This window comes from Populus euphratica, unplaced genomic scaffold (genome assembly GCF_000495115.2).
Source record: "Populus euphratica unplaced genomic scaffold, PopEup_1.0 scaffold2034.1, whole genome shotgun sequence".
Lineage (NCBI taxonomy): Eukaryota > Viridiplantae > Streptophyta > Magnoliopsida > Malpighiales > Salicaceae > Populus > Populus euphratica.
This window is the reverse complement of record NW_011501954.1, coordinates 1-10,008: the sequence shown is the minus strand read 5'-3', so window position 1 is coordinate 10,008 and position 10,008 is coordinate 1. Positions and strand designations below refer to the sequence as shown.

General features: G+C 36.7%; 2 protein-coding genes across 3 annotated transcripts; one reads left to right on the top strand and one right to left on the bottom strand.

Moving 5' to 3' along the window:
* Positions 1 to 1,872: 1,872 nt before the first annotated feature.
* Positions 1,873 to 7,777, bottom strand: LOC105118654 (uncharacterized). Its single transcript, XM_011016642.1, has 11 exons — positions 7,381 to 7,777; positions 6,275 to 7,200; positions 6,117 to 6,206; positions 5,576 to 6,040; positions 5,072 to 5,186; positions 4,842 to 4,994; positions 4,461 to 4,714; positions 4,218 to 4,332; positions 4,065 to 4,117; positions 3,902 to 3,979; positions 1,873 to 3,816 (listed from the first exon to the last, which is right to left on the bottom strand). Exons 1-10 carry the CDS (start codon positions 7,574 to 7,576, stop codon positions 3,917 to 3,919), a joined length of 2,430 nt encoding a protein of 809 aa, XP_011014944.1. The 5' UTR covers positions 7,577 to 7,777; the 3' UTR covers positions 1,873 to 3,816; positions 3,902 to 3,916.
* A 598-nt stretch (positions 7,778 to 8,375) lies between these two features.
* Positions 8,376 to 9,857, top strand: LOC105118653 (uncharacterized). Of its 2 annotated transcripts, none has more exons than XM_011016641.1 (4): positions 8,376 to 8,609; positions 8,691 to 8,774; positions 8,856 to 8,943; positions 9,441 to 9,857. In XM_011016641.1, the coding sequence occupies exons 1-4, from the start codon at positions 8,574 to 8,576 to the stop codon at positions 9,539 to 9,541; spliced, it is 309 nt and encodes a 102-aa protein (XP_011014943.1). In that variant the 5' UTR covers positions 8,376 to 8,573; the 3' UTR covers positions 9,542 to 9,857. The 2 variants fall into 2 exon arrangements, with proteins under 2 accessions (XP_011014943.1, XP_011014942.1); XM_011016640.1 differs by having other exon boundaries at positions 9,438 to 9,857.
* The last annotated feature ends 151 nt before the right edge of the window (positions 9,858 to 10,008 follow it).

The following is a 10,008-nucleotide window of genomic DNA, read 5'->3' as shown; positions in this document are numbered from 1 at the left end:
AATTATTTTTTAAAAATATTTTTTATTTAAAAATATATTAAAATAATATAAACAAAATCATTTTCAGTTCACTTCAATTTTTATTAAAAAAATAATCAAACAGAAAAAAAAAATTTTAAAAAAAAACCAAAACCAGGTCAAACTGACCAGTTTCGATTTGGTTCAGTTTTTTAGGAAAAAAACCAGTTCAAACCAGTTTAATTTGATTTTTCCAGTTTGGCTCGGTTTTTCTCGGTTTTGTCCGATTTGGCTTGATTTTTCTAATTTGGCTCGATTTTTTCTGGTTTTTTTCGATTTCAGTTCAGTTCGATTTTTTCAATTTTTTGATATAAAACCAAAACCGAACCAAACAGGCCGGTTTTTTTAAAATTTTAATCGGTTTAATCAGTTTTTTTCGATTCGGTTTTCTCGGTTATTTTTTTCCGGTTTTCTTGGTTTAATCAATTTTTCGATTTTTTTGCTCACCCCTAAAATACCTAACACTAAAAAAAATTATTTAAAAGCTAAAATAATCCGGCAATGCCAAAAACCACCTTTACCGTGGGTCAAAAGACCGTTGACTCTGCATCATATGATTGAAAGTTGAGACATGTTAGCATAGCGATTAATTGCAGTTCACACATCAAATCACTAAATTCAATCTCCCAACCTATGGATGGTTGCAGTTTTAATGGCTGATCTGCATGGGTATCAAGCCCTAGTGATTCAAACAAGTCAAGGGTCTTGCTCGGTTTGTTCACATGTAACCAATATGACAAAACCCTCTGAATCACAATACACTAGGCAACAAAAAAGAACCCACAAGATTTTCCGGCCAAGGTGAGGGAAATCCACCTCTGGCCTCGGGCGCACAGCCAACTCTTGAAATGGTGCAGAAACAAAAATTACCTGGAGCACATAGCTGACTCTTGAAGCTGTAGGGGAAACCCAGCCTCTGACCTTTTTGAAGCACAATGATGCACGAGTGGCATCCAAATTAAACAGCCATTATGAGGAACAAATTAAACAGCCATTATGAGGAACAGATTCTATCAACTAACAGAAACCCATATTAAAAAAGTATCAGTAGTAGTTTAGCTCAAATTACAAATTGAAGTTCATCACAATGATAAAATCGCAATCCTCGAACTCTAATATGTCACAAATGAGAGAAAATTTGATCAACCTGAAATTGAAGGAGAGAACTCGGGAAATATACAGGGAAGAAAAAAGGGGCGGGCGAGCTGAGACAAACAAAAAGGCACACAACTGTTGTATGGATATATAAACTTCAGCAGCAAAACTTGAACACCCTAACGGACCCAAAAACCACTTTGGCAAGCGCCTAAGCAACATTCTAAGATGCTCCATAGTAAATATTATTATTAACACTATATGGAAAACCTTACTGCTACTAGAACAGCATGTCAGAATCAATGGAAGGTTATGATTATGACATGAGGTCAAAACAAGATCCAAGATGCACTGTAGATCTAAAGATGTATCATGAGGTCAAAACAATATCCAAGGTACTCTGCAGATCTAAAGAATTATTCCAATATACACACACACGAGATGAGAGAATTCCTAACACTAAATGGTGGGTGCTTGTTTCTATGTTTTGGCAAACACCTTAAATCTCATGTATAGAAACTTGATTTCCGCTTTCACGTTTCAACAGATTAATTAGGACCTAACTGCACTCATCACTATAATCCATAAGTAATCTGCAACACGATTGCTTGCAAATGGAAAATGAAACAGAAAAGGGAGGACCTCATTTAGTAAGCCATTTAACCCCTAATAACTCTTTGAAACTTGTTTTGTAAGCAATGTATCAATTAGAAGTATTGTTGACCAACACAAACACACCATGACACCAAGACAGAGAATTAAATAGGCAAAAATTAACCAGTCATCAACATACCTCCAACATTAAAAGAAAAGGCTACTCCCATTTTTTGGTAGAACTATCATGTGTCTGCTGCAAGTACAGTTTCTAAAAATGGAATCATTTTATAGCATGGAGCATCTTATCTTCTAATACAGAAATACAAAATCCTAACCACCAAGTGATAACCAAGTATTATCACAAAATGGCACCAGATCCACATATCTGCCCGACAAGAAAAATTTGAGGCAAAAAAATAAAAGATTTATCAACAAGGAAATACCTAATATTTTGGTTTTGATTGAAGGAAATCCCAAGGTCAATGCATATTCTAACACAGTTTTCTACAGGAAACCAATTGACAACAAACATAAATCAACTCCCAGCCCCACTAAAATCAATGCAATCTCTATGATTCAAAATATTATTTCCTGCACTTCTGACAAAACAAAAAAAGTAACCGAATGGTAGTATAATCCCAACTTGCACAATCAACTTCATCATTATAACAATATCCTAACAGGAAATACAGGACTTAATCATTGTTTCAAGTCGGGACACCTCATTGCAATTGGCAGCTACCACTTTCTAAGTACATGGCAGAGCATAAACATTCAACAAATATTTGGATTATCAAGGATCTAAAACAACTTTAGCATGGGCTACAACATGATTGAGCATAATATAAGAACCTTCATCTTTATAACCACAATTTCCACATTTAGGATTCTATGCCACGTATCATTGTGATACAGAGAACTGTAGGCCATTACCACCATTGAAAAATGCTTGTAAGCTTTGAAACACAACTCAACCAGTGAAGTTTAAGAGGCACATATGAAACACCATCATATATTTTCTTGTAGGCACACCAATGCCATTTCTCCATCAATCCAAAGCTTGTAAACAGTAACTATCACAATAAGTGACAGTTTAAGCTTACGAATCAATTCACCTTGAAAGACAGATCTTATCACCACACAAACTGTCAGTTTCAATCTCAACCCAACAAATGATTCTGTTATGTAAAGATACCATAAAGGATCACTCTCAAAATACATAAATCTTATGCTACTGACGAATCAAAATATATTATGGACCAAGCCAATTGCTAGTTCTCCTAGTAAAATAATAATTAAATGAAATGTGTTCAAAATCTTAATTTCATCTTCGGTGCAATGCACCTTCAAATAAAATGCAATTCCCAGCAGTTTTGCTTTGGCAATAGGTGCATATATGTTGAATGAACAGCCAGATCATATCCAAGGGAACCAGTCATTGGCATACTAAATAACCATTAAGTTTTATGGGGCACAAATCCCTTCCAATTTTCAAAATAAAGCCACACAAGATGTTACGATTTGGATTTACAATTCCTATAAATTAGGCATAGAAGGTCTAAACCTTTCCATTTCTCTTTCAAAAATTTCAAGAAATCTCCACAAAGCTAGAACCAGCATGCTCAGTATTAACTGCTTCACCTCCATCACTACAAGAAAAACCTTGATTTGAAACTTTGCACTTCCATAAACCATAGTCACCAATCTGTTATGTTTTGGCTTCAAAATTAAACATCATCAGCATCAATTTTTCATCCAAAATTCAGGAACATAAACAGAACCAAAAACTAAACTATAGAACAACCTCATAATGTAAGTCCTCAAGCAGTTCATGCCTAGATCAAAGGGATAAATATCTATTCCAATCTCCAAAATATAGAGAGAATTTTACTTGCTTAATCTATGCCCTTTGAAGATATACCCTAAACTAGACAAAAAGTCTCCGGATACTGCAACGAAAATTTTCACAGGGAGAGAATTTGAAGGGAATCACAAAGAACAATACAAGATAAGGAAAAGATAGAGTAAAGGCAACTTCAACTAGTTTCTGAACACCAAGCCATTTGCCTATCATCAATTTTTAGCGTCCTGGTTTTCCAAGCCCACCTGGACACAATTAAAGTCAAAACCTTTAACTTCAAGAATCACATCCAATATAGACTATTTAAGATTGAAAGGCAATTGGAATTACCAGATTTGACTGTGCCTAATAGCGGTAACCACCACCATATGAATGGTCGCTCCCATAATAAGGTGGATATGAAGCATACTGCAACACAAACAGAAAACAAAATAGGATGAAGCTATTAATAGTAAAAAAAAGAACTGGAATAAGCTAGAGGTTAATTGCTCACATCAGAACCACGATATTCATGAAAGTAGGGATCACTGGCTGCTCCATAGGTATCTGAAACATAAGCCATGAGGATGATAATATCAAAAACAATAAAACAAATAAAATAAACATGTCACAAAATGAAAATATCTGGGGACATCATAATCCATACCGCGATAATGTGTCCCACGAAATGAAGCTGCTGGGTCAACATAATCTAATCGAGGATCAGAGTAATCTAACCGGGGTCGAAGCCTACTAGGTTCCATGTAGTCAGGATCTTGGTCCTAAAAGCAAGAGAATACTATCAAAATCTAAAGAATATAAAGGACGCACAAGCAACGACAGAAGCTTAAATTTTAAAAGAACAATATTGACCAAATGGCAGAGTTTGGCCATAAAACGAAATTCTCACAGTCATGTAAAATGGCCGCTTCATCCCATGTGGTCCATCATCATAAAAATAGGGGTCATCAAAGTGCCTTCCATTGAAACGTCTGTCAAAGGATTCTTCAGGAGAAAATGGTTGCCCCCTTGAAGAAACATAGCCCCTATGTCCTCGCTCAGGGATCTCGTGCCAAGCTCGATTGATATTAGATCTTGATGGCCCAGCAGCCATACCTCTAGTAGCTGTTTGATAACCTCCTCTGAAAGAACCCCTTCTTCCTCCTACTCAATACATTAATGTGAGTTAGATTTTTAATTGTGGCTGCGTGAAAGATCTGCATCTATTGGTAAGGAAGGGTGTGCTTGTGTGTATGTGAGCTCACTCAAAAAGAAAGAGGCCACTGAATACCTTGCCTCCCAGGAAGCATGTCATATCGATCATTATAGTCATACTCACGGGGACCCATTCTACTAGTTTGACCAAGTTCTCGTTGATAGAAACCCCTACCACGTTGAAAATTCACCCAGTTTGAATGATGCCCGCCCCGCCCAAAACCCTTTCCTGTAACACAATTGCCTAAATCAAATGGAGACAAATGCATGCTAAGAAATATTCAAATCCTCAGGATCAAAGGTTACCAGATCTTAAATAATTTCCACTTCCAGAATGACCAATTCGAAAGCCACCACACATTCCACCTTTCACAGCCTGAGTTTTTGGCAATGGATTTGACAGCCTCGCTTTAACTCTCATCTGCCAGCACATGACAATATCATGATCTCAGTTCATACATCATCTCTTACCAAATTAGATATAAAAACGGTAAAACTTTATTGTACACCACGCAACTAAATGCATGCATTTCACAGGCATCAATCTGGAATGATCAAAGTCTACCAGGAAAGGATATGAAAATAAAACTAAAACTGATGAAAGTAGCAAATTGAAAAGAAGAAGATCTAGGTTACTCTAAACACATTTCCTCCACAACTCAATCCTTATTTTTGTTTCAAGTAGGAAAATGCCAAAATAATTTAATGAAACCTAGAAATAGCTTTCTAGATAAAGTAATTTTGTTACAAACACAAAAAAATAAGGAAAAGGAATGGGAAAAGAAACAACTACAAAGTAACATATATTACCTTTGTGTTACCATTTCCAAATTCTCTATTATTTATTCCTTCAATACAAGCGACTGCAGCTTCATGCGTAGAGAAGTCGACGAATCCAAAATCCTTTCTCTTGGCGGTTGACATATTCCGTGCCAGGACAATTCGTACAATCTCCCCATAACCTTTCACACAATCCCTAACATGGTCTTCATCCCAGTGAGGAGGAAGGCCATCAAGAAATATAGTCTTCACCTGAGCCATAATTTCAGGGTCAGGCTCACGTATAGGTTCAGAAAATGCCACTTTGGCAGTTCTCTCTGGATGACCAAATACAACATCAGGCTTCTGAAGCCGCTTGTAAGCAAGCATTGCATCAGTATGACAAGCAAACTCAAGAAATGCAAAACCACGACTTCTCCCTTCATGTTGAGCATCTGGTACAACAGTGATGTTCTCAACACCTTCAACGCCATAATCCTTCAACTTTTGTCTTATCTGCCAACCCACATTATATTATAAATCATTGAAAAAATCTAAAAACAATCAGGAAATACAATTATTAGATGCTCACAGCTTCCTTTGTCCATGTGTTGCATATATTCCCCAAGAACAATGTATCATTGTCCTCACTTGGTGCTGTCCCACATCGCTTTCCACGAATCTGTGAACAGTTGAGGAGTTAATATGATACTAATAAAACGTAAGCCAAAACTATGGAGTGATACATACCACAGGGTTTTTCATTTCAGACAAAGCGCGTTTCACATGCCCCTTGTTTGCATATTTCACAAATGCATATCCCTTATTCCTATTTGTTGAAAGATTTTTGTGTAATCGAACTTCAACTACTTCACCAATCTTCTCAAAAACCTTTCTCAAATCCTCCTCTGTAGCATCCCTATCCAATCCACCAACAAATATCTCATATTCTTTCTTAATCTTACGCTCCTTTGCAACAGCTGTTAGTTCTCTGTGTTCCTCTTCCATTGCATCAGCTTCTTCAACAGGCTCATCTGGATCTTCAAAGTCATCCTCAACAGGATCTTCAAAGTCCACTCTATCTCCATACTCCTCATAACCGTCATCACCACCATACTCATCTTGCTCGTGTTGAGTCTCTTCTCTTCGAACCTGTTCCTCCATACTTCCTTCCATCTTAACAGCCTCATTTCTGGCCTCCACTTCATCGCCCACGTCTTTCTTCTCACCCTCGTTAACCCCCTTTCCCACTCTGTTAGGTTCTTCATTCTTAGATACCTCCGCAACCTCATCAGCAGGTATATCCACCACAGTTCGTTCCCTTTTAACAGACCCCCCAACCCTAACATTAACCGCTTCAACCTCCTTCCTAGAATCGACTACAGGTTCTTCCACACTTTCCTCCTTAGATTCTTCCACTCCCATTGCAAGTCCTTCCTTCTTTATAGATTCTCCAACATTATCAACAGCAAGTTCCTCCTCCTTTTCCCTTTCTTCAACATTAGACTTCGCAGCAACCACAGTTGTCGAGGTTTGCTCCAAAAGAGCTTTTGCATTAGCAGGGGTTTTCTTCACTACCTTGATCACTCTCCTCACAACCTTCTTCTTAATCGGAAGTGGCTTCGTAGTATCCAGCGTCGCCATGCTCACGTCCATATGTATATTGTTTCCTTCAACTAATATTAAAAATTATCAATTAGCAGACCTAGCCTAGCAACCTCAAAAAAAAAAAAAACCTTAAAAATCACATTAATTGCTACACTTCAAAAAAAAGAAACCCTAATTAAGAATAATATCAAGCTACTAAATAAATAAATAAAAACTTTTTCACAGAAAGATGGAATAGTCATTATCACCTGGTGATTGTTCAAGTTTTGAATCAGAACCGGTAGTTGGCAACGGTGTCATGTCGTTATTTTGTGTCTGCTTGGCGTAGCCTAGGGTTTTTGGAACCGGTGTCTCCTCGGTGGCAGAATCAGGAGCGGCTTTGGCAGCGGCAGGTTTCCTTCCCGCCGGTGTTTTTTTAGTTGCGGCTGCTTTTGTAGCTTTCATGTTGGCATACACAAAGAGAGTGAGATTGATTACTGGCTTGAATTTATAAATCTTGAGATTGACTGGAGCAGAATATATCAGTGGATAGGGGAAGAAAGTTTAATTACTTTATTTGATTGATTTTGCAACTTTCTTCAGAATTGAAAAAAATGAGGGCTTTATATATAAACGAGATGAAGATAGGGGAAGGGGAAGACCGAAGTGATTCTGGTTGCTTTTTCAGTCCTTGCAATGTGCTAATATTTATACATTAAACATTATGGTTTAAATCTTATTAAAACCTGTCTAACCGGACAAATTAACATATTAATTTATTAATTTAGTATCAGCTCGATTTAAGTTTTATTTCAAACTGATTCAGGTGTTAATCTTATCAATCTTGTATTAGTTATATCAAATATGATGAACTTAGTCAAATCCAAATAATGTTTTATTTTATTTTATTTTATGTTTAAAGAAAATTGTTTTAATTTCTTTGAATAAAAAATTCAAATATTTGTTTTAAAAATAATATAAATTAATAGGGCTTAGCTCTTATTGTCATCTACTTAATTGTTGTGGTTTTTATTTAATTTTTTTATCCGGAGTGGAATTCTAGAAAATTGCCCCACACACAAGGAATTCGGTTGTAATGCATCTAGCAGTACAGGTTGTCCTAAACTACAAGCTCTAGATTATTCATTTTTGAAAGTACAGGTAGTAATATGCAACACGTGTAGGACCTTAGGGACCAAACTGCTACTAAACCAAAAGCCATCCTTTCGCTCCACAACCACAAAACTAGTAGTCGTCCCAGACTTACGGGGACCGAAACGGCATCATTTTGTTTTAAAGCACTTCAGCTGCTAGCCTCAATAAATTCGACTGCAAGCTGCTACCCCTTCTACGATTCCTTGGCGGAGTCCAAACGGGTTCCGATCAGTACTCGGTGGCGATTACAACACGCTATCGAACTTTCCGTTGAAGACAAGAGTTTAGAAGTAAACTGTAAACCACCATGGGTGCCTCCGAGTCTAGTCTTTCAAGTTCCCAGGTAGTTAGTTCTTTTAAAATTCTCCAATCATTTACAATAAATTTGTCACTGTTGAGTAACTTGCTTGTTTTTGGTGTAAAGAAACTGACAGATGAGATCACTACCGTCACTGAGAGATCAGAAGCTGTGGATCCCATTTTGGAGAGGCTCGAATCCCTCAAAATTGTAAGCTTTTTATTATCCTTTACACAATCCCAATTTGGAGATTAATGCGCTATCTTATTATTCAATTTTTTTGTACTGTAGACAAGACCAATATTAACTTCACCTCTAAAGGAAGAAGGTAGTTTGACTGACATTTTGGTGAGGAAGGCATCGGCTTCTTCAGCTCCTGGTGGGTCTTGGAATTGCTTTCTTTCTTGTTTTCCTTCCTGCCATAGACTCTCTCCATTGAAGCATTATAAATAAATTAGAATGTTAGATAAGTAAAAATTAATTCGCTCTCTGGAGGTGAAAATGATTCGAACAAAGATATCTACCGATGAATAGAAAAGCAACTTACTTTCTAACGTGTGTGAATGTTGTCAACTTAAAACATTTGAAGGTTCGCTTCAGTATCCTTGGGTATAGAAAGAGAAACGAAAGCAATCACTAGTTCTATACATTTTCTCGTGAATGTTTTACATAGCAAGAAATTAATGTTATGTCAAGTTGAATAGTAGCTGTTCGACGTGGTTTTTCATCTAGTGTATATTGGTCATAGATGTAATTTTGTACCCTTATTTCTTTATCTTGCTCATCCCATTTAAATTAGGGAATACTTGTTTGAGAAAGGCTAATATTTTGACTTGGTATTTGCATGTGTGTTGTTTTTAATGTTAAATGCAGCAGCTGTAAATCCAAATGTGTTGTTGGAGCTCTTCTCGATATATCGTGATTGGCTAGAGGTGAAGGTCCAGCAGATTAGCAAGAAACAGGTTTGTCTGTCATGAAGAACTACTATGAGTAGAAGACCAGTTTATAAAAATCTAGTTAAATATTGTAAACGCATGGGATGGGTCCTTTGATCTGGGGGTGGGGGTCCTCAATGGATTATATTTTGTATTTTTAGTTCTTTCTCTGATACAGTTTTTTATTTAGGTTGAAATCCAGGTTGAAGTTTAGCACTAAGATGCACACATGCCACATGGACGTGGATAATGATAAATTCCATCATGATCTATACTAAACTTGTTTATAGGTTAGGGTCACATGTAAATTGATTTTCAAGTAGTGCTTGCAACTTTTCAATGCTCATGTTTAGGTTTTGGTGATGCATCAATGGAAAGTAGCCAACTATATATGATGGTGATGAGCAGCATAAAAATGTAAAATGTCCAATCTGATGTTAAGAGAAAGCACATGATCTGGTTTTACTTTACACTCAATTCTGGTCAACCTGATTCTTTAATAGATCAAG

Coding starts and splice junctions, on each gene's coding strand:
- LOC105118654 (XM_011016642.1), bottom strand. CDS start 7,576: ATGAAAGCTACAAAAGCAGCCGCAACTAAAAAAACACCGGCGGGAAGG. Junction 7,201..7,380: donor AAAACTTGAACAATCACCAG/GTGATAATGACT, acceptor TTTTAATATTAG/TTGAAGGAAACAATATACAT. Junction 5,187..5,575: donor TTGGAAATGGTAACACAAAG/GTAATATATGTT, acceptor ATGTGCTGGCAG/ATGAGAGTTAAAGCGAGGCT.
- LOC105118653 (XM_011016640.1), top strand. CDS start 8,574: ATGGGTGCCTCCGAGTCTAGTCTTTCAAGTTCCCAG. Junction 8,610..8,690: donor CTAGTCTTTCAAGTTCCCAG/GTAGTTAGTTCT, acceptor TTTGGTGTAAAG/AAACTGACAGATGAGATCAC. Junction 8,944..9,437: donor ATCGGCTTCTTCAGCTCCTG/GTGGGTCTTGGA, acceptor TGTTAAATGCAG/CAGCTGTAAATCCAAATGTG.